Genomic DNA, 13,153 nt, shown 5'->3' with positions numbered 1-13,153 from the left:
TTTTAATATTACAGCTTTTAAGTTAAATAGTATTAAGCTAGCATTTTAAAAGTTTTTTAAAATATTATTTTTTATAATAGTAGTATTAAAAGTAGCTTTAAAATATAGTAAAAATTTAATTTTAGTAATATAGTTAATATAGTTACGCATTAAGATTTTAGCTTAGCGCTTATATATTTTTTTTAAAAAAGTAAAATAGTTTATATTAAATAGCTATAGTAAGTGCAATAAATACAAAAGTATATAAAAAATAATAATACTATTTTTTTTATAGTACTAGTAAAATTTAACTAAGTTATAGCTTTTATAGCTATTTATAATTAAAAAATAATGTATATTAATAGTACGCTTTTTTATATACTTATTAAAGTACTTTATCTACTTAAAGCTATATTTATTAGTTATTTAGCTATTTATAAAAATAGTAATAGCTTAATTTTAAAGTAGGCTATTTTTTTTATACTAGGCAGAAAAATAGTGCTTACCTGTAAAAATAATAAAAAATAAAATTACTTAATTAGCCGCGCTAATACTTTAAATTATTATTATCTACTTTTAATTACTTTACTATACTATTATTGCCTATTTTTAATAGTTAAAGCTTATAATAATAGTTTTAATTAATATTATATTTATTATAAAGCCTGTTTTATTAAAATTGTAAGTATTTTTATTTATAATACTATATTTTATTTTTATATTTTATACTAGCTAAAACTAGTTTTATATAGCGTTAGGATCTTTGCAAAAAAAAATTTTATAATTATATTTTTAATTAAATTTTACTTTAAGTTTAAATTAGCATTTAATAAATATATTAGCTTATTTTAAATTAATTAAGTTTTAGTAATACTTAATAAGCAAAAAATTAGCTATATTTTTAATTTTAGTAAGCTTAAGCAGGTATTTTCTTACAGCAAAGTTAAGTATATAATTAATAATTTTTTTTTTTTTTACTATAGTAAGCTTTATTAAATTAAGTATATAGTTGTATTAAAAAGTAGTTTTAGTAAATTATTTTTTAAGTATTAATTTAAATACGTTATAATATTTTGCAGTATAATAAATTAAAAAATTTATATTTTATTTAATAGCTTAAATTATATTTTATATTTAATATTTTTTTTAAGCTAATAACGCGTTATTATATTAATTTATTGCAATATACTATAAATAATAGTAAGTTTTAGTAAGGGCTTAGCAAAGACTAACTACTCGTCCTAACTAACTATTTGTTATAGAAGTACGTTATAATTATTAAAGTATTTTAATATAATTTTTGCATTTATTAGCAATATACTTATAGCTTAAAAACTTTTTTTTATTATTTTAGGCCTTATTATAAAGCTTTATGCTGCCTAAAATATAAAAAAAAAAAACTTTTTTTAATGCTAATAAAGCTTTGCAATTAATAAAAATAGCAGTTAAATTTTTATAAAGCGCTTAAATACTTATTTAAGCTAGGCTAAACTAAAGTTATTATTTATTTATTTTATAATTATGTTATGGACTGGCCTTAGGATTGTTCTGTTCTAAGTATAAATAATAGTATTATATACTTTAAAAAAGTACAGAGATTTCTAGCTACTTATATAGGGGTTTATTGCTAAGGTTTGCCGAGGTCCTTAGTCCGCAAATGCTAGGGCTTAGGCCAAAGCCCAAGCTATAACAAATTAAGTTAGTAAAAAAAACTTTATATTTTCTAGCTTTTATATTATTAACTTAATTTAATTAAAATTTTAATTTACTTTTATAAATAAGCGCTAGCAGTAGCGCGTTTTTATTATTATAAATATAAGCTAAAAGTATTATTTATTTTTTATTACTATTTTAAATAGCTGCTATATACTTTTTTGCCTGCTAAACTACTTTAAAAAAAACTTATTTTAAGCAAGCTATAATACTAATAAAAATTTTTTTTTTATTTATATTATATATATTTTATGCTTTAATGCGATACTCGCACATTTTTAAATATAATAATTTAAAATATAATTTATATTTTTTATAAAAATTAGTTTAGTAATAGTTGCAATTAATTTTAGTACTTTATTTAAAAATAAATTTAGCATTATAATAATATAAAAATTAAAAAACTTAGTATTTTAAAACTTTTTATTTTGCTACTAAATTTGCAAAATTCTATATTATTTTTTATATTAGTAGTAAGCTTTGCTTTATATATTTTTTTATATATAATATAAATTTATACTTTTATTATAAGTTAAATAACTATTATTATTATTTAGTATTTATATAAAAATGTATTTTTTTTTAGTACTTTTGCAATAAAGTTGTTTAATTAATTTTAAATTTTTTTATAACTTTGCAGTATAAAAAAAGTGCGCTAGCTTTATATAATTTAATATATTTAATTATTTTTTAAATTAAGTTTATAGTAGTAAAGTTATAACGCCTTAAAGTTAAGATAATTATAGTATTTTAATATTTAGGTAGCTTAACTACTGTCCTAGCTTATCCGGCGTCTGTGCACTGTAGGCAGCGGCATTCAACTCAACAACTGCACTACACATCTATTAGCCACTTGGGCACCACTATCAATCTACGAAGTATATTCTAGGTAATTGCTACTACCTCCCACGTTTTTTAACTGGCTTCTTTTAGCTAGTCCAAATAGCTTTCCAATGTTGTTCTACTATAGAGATTTGCGATTGCAACGACACAGTACAAGTACTAATATACCAAGTTGGACCGAGTAGATTATAATAAACCCTAATTATATAATATCTCTATGTTCCAGCTCTCAAGAAGTTATAATTCCTCTATATAAAAATAATATCCTACATCTCTCTATTTGCGCCTAAAGCGTAGGTAGTTCTTAAGCCAAGCGAATGTAACATAAGTCACTCGAAGAAATAGGACTGCGGGACATTCGGAAAATGGCATAAAAATGGCAAAAAGGTTCGGCGTCGAGTTCCTCCCGATCTAGGGCTCGAACTGCCTACATCCTTTGTCGACGAGGTGTATCTGGGACTTGGCGAGCTTGCCGCGAACCCACACCAATGTGGTACCGATCTTGGTGAGATATCTCAGAATTATTGAATATATATAAAATCTCATCTGGAATCTGGGATGTGTGTTGTGGGACGTTAGAGTCGAGAGCGCGGCTGTCTTACACCTTGATCTTAGAGCGACTGCGCAATTTCACCTGCCGCGCATTGTTTCAGCAAATGCAGATACAGAATTCTCCGATTCGACACTCACATTATCTAATTAGCCACTTTTGTTCGGCAGGTCTTAATCGTATGGCTCAGCAATCGTAAACGCCCCCGTTGTGAATGAAAGGAACTTGAGTACTGAGCTGGGCAACTGGATGAAAAGAGATCTGAATGGTTCTATACGCGAAAACTCACTAACTCGATAGCGATTCATGTCTACACGGCGGTATGGGCACATAATCTGTGTGACTTTTCACATGTAGGCTAGGAATATTATATGGGCCTAGCTTACTTTGTCCTTGCACTGTCCCGCAACGTGTATGCTATCTCTCAGGGACCCTTTCACCAGCGCACTCCGCGAGCAACCTGGGCTGTACATGCTTCGCAGCCATCGCGTATGCAACAATATCCACGTCCTGTTTCTTACCATCTGCGCCACCGTCGAAAACTTCATAGCTGAACCACCCTCTGAAGCCGGTCTTTAATACAGCTGTAGCAACGTCCACGACAGGGAGATATCCGCCGTTGTAGGGAAGTGGTCGGAAGTCATGGCTCCATCGTCCGCGTGGCAGTAGGCCTGAGCCGTCACGCTCTGCATGGAAGGGCTCAGGGGCCCTGTACCCATCGCTGATCTGAAGGAGATAGATCTTATCTTTTGGTACGGTGGTGCTGAGGTCATCGAGGCTCTTCTTGAATCGCTTTTCTAGTTCATCCTTCGTGACATCTTCTAGTAGTCCTGAGGGAGTCCTGGGATCTGCCCACTCACCTCCAGCTGTCTGGAAGGTGTCGAGACAAAGGCCGATGTTGGGTCTGTCGACCTCTTTTACGATGCTCCAGACATCCTTCCAATCTGGGGCATGGGTCGACCAGCACCAGTTCTCGTACGCCAGTCGGAAGCCGTGCTCCTTGAGCATGTCGCACAAACCCCGCAGATCTGACACCATCTTACCCTTTTCCAGTTTCTCGAGCGGTGTATCGGTAGATCCAACCTGCAGCATATCCGTCCCGCAAGCCTGCATGATGCGGATCCATCCGCGGGCACGATCTAGGGCATCATTGCGGCCCTCAGAGCCTTCAGGCCAGCCTTCGAAATTAGCGAAAGGCTGCAACATCATTATCCCAAGACTCCTCTTGTCACATTCTTTCTTGATCTCGGCAGCAACCTTGCAGAGCTCATCGTAATCGGAGGGCTCAATTTGATGACTAAGCCATGCCTGACCGAATGATAGGATATCGGGAAAAGAAAGCTCCACGGCGGGAAATCCTGCTAAGGATATGGCGTGCAGGCGGTCAAGGAGCGGTGGAGGATTGGAAGGACTACCGAGGGAGCAGGTCGCGTAGCTGGTTGGGATGGACACGAGCGAAGCGTAGTCGACGCCGCCCATTGTGGTAGGAATCTGAGGTAAGCTACGCGAGTGGGAAAGTAATCGGCTATTGCAACAGCTGGGAGAGATGGAAAGGTAAGGCTGTAAGCGCACTATGGCGTTTCAATAGACTTTCGAAATGCCATATGAGTGACGTAGTAGCTAGTGGAGTAGCACCATCCGCAACGACCGCGGACGATCACATGTTACTTGTTATCCCTGTAATTCGACCTTTGAGGTTCCCTGAGGGTTTAAAATCGGATCCTATATGTGTCTCTTTTTCACGTGCTGTTGTTAATCCACAAGACAAATTCACCGAACCGGGGTCGTTGTACATGTCCGTAGTACATGGCATAAGCCCCGCAGTCAGCACCTTGTGAACTCGGGTTATTCGTCCATGTCGTTTCCGGCCTCGGGTCCGACCAAACACCACACACATCGGGCCCGAAATGAAAATAAGCCAGTCAACGACCACAGGCTTCCTTGCAGGAGTCCAAACTTGAGACTAATCCCCGGAGCATGGGCTGACTTGGCGGTGATGATTGAAGTCTGGATGTAGCCCCACCACCACAAGCGAAAGCCGATCAAAAATGAACCCCAGACCCTCCCGCCCACTGACCAATCACATTCGTTCCGACTCCGGGCTGTCATTCCAAAACCTCGACTCATAAAAGAGGCCCATCGCTCCTCTAAAGTGGAGCAGATCAATCCACAGTGAATACTCGCAGTACTTACTTACTCTGGGCTCGACCAACCACTCACCAACTTCCTCAACCTTCCAGTACTTGATACACCCAGACATGTCTGTGAGTAACATTCCTTCCCCACCATCGCCACCAACTGTTCTCTAACAACACCTACCTAGTTCCACATTGAGAACCCAGCGGTCGGTGACCCGCAAAACTCGGAAGACTATCGTATTCGCGGCTACAATCCCCTTACACCTCCCGATCTTCTTCAGAGCGAAATCCCGCAGTCGGCCAAGTCAAGAGAAACCGTCCTCAAGGGCCGCAACGAAGCCGTCGCAGTTGTCCAGGGCAAAGATGCTCAGCGAAGGCTGCTCGTTGTCATTGGTCCTTGCTCCATTCACGACCCCGCGGCCGCCCTCGAATACTGTGACCGCTTGATGAAGCTCAAGGAGAAGCACCAGGACGACCTTCTCATCGTCATGCGCTCGTACTTGGAGAAGCCTCGCACGACTGTGGGTTGGAAGGGGTTGATCAACGACCCGGATATCGACAACAGCTTCAAGATCAACAAGGGCTTGCGCATCTCAAGGCAGCTCTTCGCTGATCTCACTGAGAAGGGCATGCCTCTGGCAAGCGAGATGCTGGATACGATCTCACCCCAGTTCTTGGCTGATATGCTGAGCCTGGGTGCTATTGGCGCCAGGACTACCGAGTCGCAGCTCCACCGTGAGCTTGCCTCAGGTCTGTCCTTCCCTGTCGGGTTCAAGAACGGTACAGACGGTACTCTCGACGTTGCTGTTGACGCTATCGGCTCCGTCAAGCACCCGCATCACTTCCTTTCGGTCACCAAGCCTGGTGTTGTCGCTATAGTCGGTACCATTGGTAACGATGACTGCTTCGTCATCCTTCGCGGCGGAAAGAAGGGCACAAATTTCGATGCTAAGAGCATCAAGGAGTCGCGCGAGAAGCTGGAGTCCAAGGGCCTGAACGCGCGTTTAATGGTGGATTGCAGCCACGGAAACTCTGAGAAGGACCACAAGAACCAGCCTAAGGTCGCACATGTCTTGGCTGAGCAGATCGCGGCTGGTGAGGATTCTATCATGGGCGTTATGATTGAAAGCAACATCAATGAGGGCGCACAAAAAGTGCCGAAAGAAGGTCGATCTGCTTTAAAATACGGGGTATCTATCACTGATGCATGCATCAGCTGGAGTGATACGGAAAAAGTGCTTGAGGAGCTTGCTCAGGCTGTAGCGACGAGAAGGTCACTTCTTGGCGTGAATGGACAGCACTGAAAAGTTCATCCTCGTTCACAGCATTCTCACCTTCAGGCGCGGTATCGGATTGGTCTCGGCGTTTGCGGGCTCAATTACCTGACTCGGTCCCAAAATACAATGAATATAGGCGCATTTGCGCAGTTCCGATTTCAAGCAATTGGAGCACGGCCTTGCCGTGAACTTTGCAAGTGACCAAATTGTCTAGCTGTTATTGACGTGGTTGAGAGGATTCAACTCATCATGTCAGTGTCTATTGTGGTTGACAAATTAACACAGCTGGAAAAGCCGACCCCCGTCGCACGCTCCACGCTCCACCGCTCCTCTTTTCACCGGTTTCACGGCGCAAGCTTCAGATAACGGCACAGCATCAAAGATTTCATATACCCATGTGTTGTCTCATGCATGGTGATTAACATGCCCGGCAGCCTTGCTGCATCGCCCTTGCCGTCAAGTGGGCGACCATATCCCTATCACAGTAAGAGAGCCCAACATCGACCTATCATTGATACGTCCGCGGGCGACATTCCCCAGTCAAACATGGCTAATAAAGCTGTTCACGTTGACGGGCCTTAGTATATGTGACTTCCCGCGATACAGCGCAGGGATTTGACACCTTCGAACGGCACTGACGTCCTTAGCCTTGCTACAACAAATCGGATTTGACCGATCTTGCATCATTCCAAAGACTTGATATCTTAATATCTACTGTTTGAGTTCAAATTAAACTCCATTCACCTGCTCCTCCTCCTATACTAGTCGATTCGCACGGGCAGTACTACTGCCGTGGTCACAGGCCGTGGCCCCTTTATTCATAACTGACAGCATTGGAACTGTCCAGGTCTACTCGCAAAGATCGCTAGATATACAGGAATCGAGCATGATTTGGGAGTCATGTTGATGTTCAACTGCGTTGCGTCCCGTACTTGTGGGCGGTATTCATGATACAGCACATCTCGCCAAGGAACACTGCATCCCACTCCTTCTTGCCTACTGATTGCTCATATTGCGACGCGTCGGTGTCTTTATCGGCTCAATGGCCATCAGACTCACCGCAACTCTGAACTTAAGCACACGTTTGCTATCACTCGAGGGAACGGGTCATGCACGCTCTCCACATTTGTGACCCCCGCTACTGGTGATCATGCTCCTAAAGCTACATGAGGCTTGCAGCCTGCAGCTTGTAGTTCCGGTGAAGAACGGGACCCCTCCACTTTTTGATCTCTCGTAGCCCACCCCAATGACGCACATATTTCGTCGATGGGCACCATTCGGACACCGTCGCGCACAAATGTCTCCGTTTCTGGAGACAGAGCATCTGAAAACGCGCCATACTGCTTTTAATCATGCTGCTATAGTCAACTGATGCAAATGTTGACGCAGGATCTATACCAAAATGGACCCCATTGTCTCACTCAATTCGAACATGGGTGCTACGGCCGCGCTACGGCCCAGGAACGTTTTGCTAGAGAGTTTATCTTGTCTTCCCTCAGCACGGATGCGCCCGCTTTCTACATGTTCCTGATTTTATATATTACTGGGTCAAACATTGGTCGGTCATGTTAGATACGAGAGATGAGTGGACAGAAGACTCATTATTTGGTCCCAAGGACGAGAGCACTATGCACCAGTCAACTGAATTCTGTGCCAGTGAAATCATGATGCAGTCTTCTGCTCCTCTTAGAACTATTCATCACTGTGCATTATATTAGCTTAAGGTTGTCTGGACGGTTTTGTGAGGAGTGAGGAGATAGGGTAACACCCACAATGAGAGGGACGAAGGCTCTCTAATATAGCCGCGACTGTTTCTGTATATTCTAACAGCCCCAGCTCGGTTGCGCCGTAAGCAGAGGCACAAAATCAAGTTCCAACAAACCATCATATTTAGTGCTCAAACCATTGTCAGTGGGCCATAAAAAAGGGAAGCCCCATTGCAAACAAGCAGATAAGCCCTAATGCAGGTGAACGAAGAAATTCTCTTGCAATTGGGCGGAAAGTTGAAACCAACTTACCACCATCGTGCCCTGTGCTTGCGCATTCCCATCTTTCTGGTCTTCTCGAAGACGCAACACATGGCAGCGGTCAAGTGCCTTCTCGAAGGCCACCATTTGTCGAATGCGGAACTGTCAGTCCGCCTTGCAGATCGGCTAACGACGAGCTTAGCCTTAATCATTATGCTGCTACCATGAGCACAGCATCATGGCACTCGGAGCCTCCGCCTCTTTCTCGCCTATAGGAGTTACCGTTGAATACTCCGATGTAACGGGTCTTCGCAAGCGCGGTGGAGTTGACCGCAATGCATCGCACTTTCGCACGCACCATGGATTGCCAGCATGTAGACAGACACGCGCCGTCTTGCTCCTGATGCGATCCTGCTCTTGTCTGTGTATATATTCCTGCCATCAGTCCTTCCTCGCCCCCTGAACAACGAGATCATCCCTCGCACTTCATCCTCTTGCTGGCAAGACCACACTCCTTCCAACATCCGAACTTGGCCGCGGTAAACAATCGCCGACCTCCGCGCCCCTTTTATCCAAGGCCTGTTACTGTTCACGTTGTTGGCTTGTGACCGCCTCAAACTTTTCATACCTTGCCCCCTTTGCATCCAAGTACCAGTCATCAAGCGCAATGCCGTCGAGCTCTGAGATCTCAGACCTCTCTCCGGAGCGTTTCATGGCCCGCGAAGCCCATTTTCGTCAAAGCAGCCCCTCAGCATCGGGCTCAAAGAAAAGCCCCGATTCTACAGACCTCTTTGACGCTATAGGCGCTCACTTGCGACTCGCCACCAAATCTTGGCCTAAAATCATCGACGACATTACCGACGATGAAGCAACATCTCGAGAGTCAGATGCGACACGAAAGACCACCAAAACGTCTCTTCACCCAATGTCTAGCCAAAACGACAGCCCTCCTGGCAGCTCAGTCCTGACACCTACTCGCACTCGAACTCCCACTCCTACGCAAGGCGGTGCCTATATCCTACCCTCCGAACTCGAAGAATTTCGACGTCGGCAAGTAGACAACCAGGACCTGAGGAACATAGCTGGTGAGCAATAATAGCCATTAGTGGCTTTTCCCGCGTGGAAGGCAAATTTTGTTTTCAACTTTCGTCTTCTTCTTTAAATTGATTAGATCGACGCAAGCACCTGCAATGGTCGCACCCAAATCATTGTGGGTTAGATACCTCATCTTCCCGAGGTCCTCAATCTTTCCCAAAGTTGCGAACTTCCTAATGCACGGCGATCTGAGAATGGAAGTTCCAACCGCGTCTAGTCTTCTCCTCCCGACTTTTGGAATCTGAAAGTCCAAATTTATCAACACTTAATGATTGGTTAGTAGGGCAGTCAAGTGAGGCATCAATGAGGCAGCCATCACCATGCACAACCGTAGAGCATGGGGACAACGACGGACAAGCGCCTGAGCCGCCCAATCGTGCACACACCGCGTTTTCAACAAGCCACACGCCCTCCCATCGTTCTCTGGGTACAGCCGATGAAGATTACAATGTTGGAAAGGGGCCCAGCTCGCCTCGGCCATGGTCGGAATTCGATCGAAAGTACGGCAAGGCTGCTGGCAGTCACAAGGAGTGACCATACACGACTTTTCAGTATCGTAGACATTGCGAGCATCTCCGTGGCTCCGATGTCGATGATGGTGGCCTCCGCCTCCGTTTATTTTTTCGCTTGCATGCAGGGCGCCAAGGGCGTCAACTCGTCCGTATCGTTCGCTTACTCCTCCCTTCTATTGTGTTTTGCTTACTCATATTGTCAGAAGGCCTCAGTTGGCCTTATGCCTTCCTCTCCTACCTCTTTTTCGGATTTAAGCTCAAGCGGCGATGCCATGCGTTGCTGGAACACTAAGTATTTGTATTACAGATTGATATCTCTTTCTTTTTTCTCGTTTCAAATAGTTTTACTTCATGTAACAGCTATTTTGAATGAACACTCAAACTTGCACCCCGCTTACCAGGTTCTTATCCACTTTCATTGCCTCTCTTTCTCTCGAGCTTCATGCATGCCAGCCGCAGAGCGACAAGTGCTTCTGTTGTGAGAATACTGCGGTGGAAGATCAAATCAGCTTTGCCGACATCAAATAACAAGTTTGCATAGATGACTCCCTCAGAACAAAGGCAGCGACGATGAAGCACGATGGTGGGCAATGGTGGTCCTAGGTGTGTTGGCAATATGTACGTCGGCGGGGTGTGCATGAGGCTGCCCCTGTGCCCGAACTGCCGCAGCGACCCTCTCACAAGCATGAGACATTGCCGCCCAACATGGCACAGATTTAGACTGATTCCATATGCGATGCTAACACCATGGACGTTACGATAAGGTCGTCATTGACTACCGCTAGTTTGTTCCTCGATCCCTGCACGGTCCTTGTGGGTCAGAGCTTCGCTAGGGCTTGGTGACTTCCGCTGTGCAGCCTCGAGCTCAAGTGACTTGGACATCTTGACGCTCACATTTCAATCACATCAGATCTACCGGGAAGAGAATTCGGGAGGATATGGCGAGGCTATCTGGACTCCAGAAAGATGTTCTATCGCTTTATCGGCAATGTTTGAGAGCTGTGAGGCAAAAGCCAGCTGTACGCTATTATTCTACAAACCCCTGGCTTCACTGACAACCATAGGAAACGCAATCGCATTTTCGCGATTTCGCAAAGTATGCCTTCAAACTTAAAGTGACGTTTTGAGCCTAATGGCTGACACATAAATAGGGCAGAGTTTCAGAAGCACGTACATGTTGGCAAGAAGGACTTTGGAACCATTGAGTATCTTCTTCGAAGAGGACGGAACCAGATCGAACTATATTCAGACCCAGGGATACGAGATATTCACAGCTAGTGACTAGCTAAGGGGCGCCTTGTCGACTTGTCGAAACAAGAAAGATCGCAAGGGACTGGAACCGATCGTCGCCACACCAGACAGCAGGACGACTGGTAGTCCATGATAGACTCAGCTGTTACGCAATAAGGATGGAAGATGTGGTCTTGGAATTCATGATTAGATTCAATCATAAGTCGACCGTTGGAGTACACAAAGGGCACGATCACGTGATTAGAGTCACAGTCAAGAACATTCGAGCTATCTCTGTCTCTTTCACGAAGAAAGACTTGAGGAATAATCTTCGCCATTCATCTAGCTTGCATTGCTACTAGAAGTTTCTTTGTGCTATGTTGCGTTGCGATCATGCCACCTTGCAACGGTCTTTGTCGTCAGTCGAAGATTCTAGCACATGCCCGAATCATCGCCGAATGGCCTCGCAACTCCTCGCAGCATCACAACACACGTAACGATTGTGATCATAGAACAGAGAGATGTTTCTAGAAACCATGCTATCGAGTATATAAGACTCACGATACTTGACTTCAAGAGTATCATCAGAACAAAGCACAACAAATCTTCTATGCAATCACTGCGCGCAACAATCCAACGAGCTCCTCGACAACTCAACCGCATCATCAGGCCAACTACTATTCGACACTTCACAAACACGCCCGCAACAATGTCTCTCTTCCCACGATTTACTCAGGAGTTTGCTCCCATCTTCCGACTCTTCGACGAGTACGACCGCCAGGCGTTCCGCGGCCTCGATCGCGAGTTCAACAGCATCCGCTCCTTTACGCCAAAGTTCGACGTCAAAGAGACGAACGATGGCTACGAACTGCACGGCGAACTCCCTGGCGTCGACCAGAAAGACATCAACATCGAATGGACGGACAATAACACGTTGACCATTTCCGGCCGCCACGAGCATGTCCGCGAAGAGGGCCAGCGTCCCCAAGGCTTCATTGAGAACAGCGAGGCACCCCAACAGAAGAAGCTCGGGCACCAGCCCACCGTCGAAGACGAGTCTACCGAGTCAGCCACCACCAACAACAAGAAGGACTCGCAGGTCGCCAAGCAGTCCGAGCAGCACGAAGTCACAAAGCAAGACGACGCATCCACATCCAAGTACTGGGTCTCTGAGCGCTCTGTCGGCGAATTCCACCGCAGCTTTGCCTTCCCCGCGCGCGTCGATCAGGACGCTGTCAAGGCGAGCTTGAAGAACGGTATCTTGAGCATTGTTGTCCCCAAGGCGCAGGCTCCTCAGTCAAGGAAGATCAACATTGAGTAATCGAATGATCACTCCTTGCTGACGAAATAAATGAGCAATTTTCCGCTCTCTCTCGCTCTTTATTCGGATGTTTAATAGGTATGGCATAGCGATGGTGTTCCTTTAGTGGTGGAGTTAGCATTGGGATGGAGTGTTTTGGTGTTTATACATTCGCTTCTTCCATCTATGTAATCAATCTTTTTTTGGAATTGAGGCTTTCTTTCACTATGACTGGAAATTCAATAAAATAAGGTGATAGCTAAAGTGTACTTAGGTGTTCGAATATAACAGATTAGGAAATATGTACTTTCTATTATTTCTCTTTCAAGGGAAGCAGCGGTATCGCTTAATCTTCTCTTTGTAATTGATCTGTGGTGTTTCTATGTATGCCTATATCTGGTCACGCTATTTGTTATTTTTTGAACTGGTAGAGGGGATTTACCGGTTTGTATTATCTTGTGTCTATTTTGTGATACTCCATCTCATTGTCCATATAAAACTTTAGAAAAAAGTAATCATATTATGCTGAACCCCAAAGAATGCAAGGGT

At 43.5% G+C, this 13,153-nt stretch overlaps 5 protein-coding genes across 5 annotated transcripts; 4 read left to right on the top strand and 1 right to left on the bottom strand.

The window, feature by feature from the left end:
- Positions 1 to 3,353: 3,353 nt before the first annotated feature.
- On the bottom strand, positions 3,354 to 4,985 carry K460DRAFT_366550 (xylose isomerase-like protein). The gene has a single exon (XM_040933398.1). It carries the CDS (start codon positions 4,562 to 4,564, stop codon positions 3,503 to 3,505), a length of 1,062 nt encoding a protein of 353 aa, XP_040788272.1. The 5' UTR covers positions 4,565 to 4,985; the 3' UTR covers positions 3,354 to 3,502.
- Positions 4,986 to 5,147: 162 nt separating this feature from the next.
- K460DRAFT_395298 (phospho-2-dehydro-3-deoxyheptonate aldolase) lies at positions 5,148 to 6,768 on the top strand. Its single transcript, XM_040936041.1, has 2 exons — positions 5,148 to 5,349; positions 5,409 to 6,768. Exons 1-2 carry the CDS (start codon positions 5,344 to 5,346, stop codon positions 6,525 to 6,527), a joined length of 1,125 nt encoding a protein of 374 aa, XP_040788271.1. The 5' UTR covers positions 5,148 to 5,343; the 3' UTR covers positions 6,528 to 6,768.
- Positions 6,769 to 9,731: 2,963 nt separating this feature from the next.
- Positions 9,732 to 10,590, top strand: K460DRAFT_113514 (uncharacterized protein). The gene has a single exon (XM_040926569.1). It carries the CDS (start codon positions 9,900 to 9,902, stop codon positions 10,554 to 10,556), a length of 657 nt encoding a protein of 218 aa, XP_040788270.1. The 5' UTR covers positions 9,732 to 9,899; the 3' UTR covers positions 10,557 to 10,590.
- A 405-nt stretch (positions 10,591 to 10,995) lies between these two features.
- On the top strand, positions 10,996 to 11,485 carry K460DRAFT_312376 (uncharacterized protein). The gene is made up of 3 exons (XM_040930217.1): positions 10,996 to 11,093; positions 11,139 to 11,170; positions 11,226 to 11,485. The coding sequence occupies exons 1-3, from the start codon at positions 11,013 to 11,015 to the stop codon at positions 11,350 to 11,352; spliced, it is 240 nt and encodes a 79-aa protein (XP_040788269.1). The 5' UTR covers positions 10,996 to 11,012; the 3' UTR covers positions 11,353 to 11,485.
- A 528-nt stretch (positions 11,486 to 12,013) lies between these two features.
- K460DRAFT_283033 (putative 30 kDa heat shock protein) lies at positions 12,014 to 12,625 on the top strand (the record flags this gene model as incomplete). Its single annotated transcript, XM_040928618.1, has 1 exon — positions 12,014 to 12,625. The coding sequence occupies one exon, from the start codon at positions 12,014 to 12,016 to the stop codon at positions 12,623 to 12,625; it is 612 nt and encodes a 203-aa protein (XP_040788268.1).
- Between the last annotated feature and the right edge of the window lie 528 nt (positions 12,626 to 13,153).

The sequence above is a fragment of the Cucurbitaria berberidis genome (genome assembly GCF_010015615.1).
Source record: "Cucurbitaria berberidis CBS 394.84 unplaced genomic scaffold K460scaffold_3, whole genome shotgun sequence".
Classification (NCBI taxonomy): domain Eukaryota; kingdom Fungi; phylum Ascomycota; class Dothideomycetes; order Pleosporales; family Cucurbitariaceae; genus Cucurbitaria; species Cucurbitaria berberidis.
The sequence above is the reverse complement of the archived record's forward strand: the minus strand, read 5'-3'. Positions and strand labels throughout refer to the sequence as shown.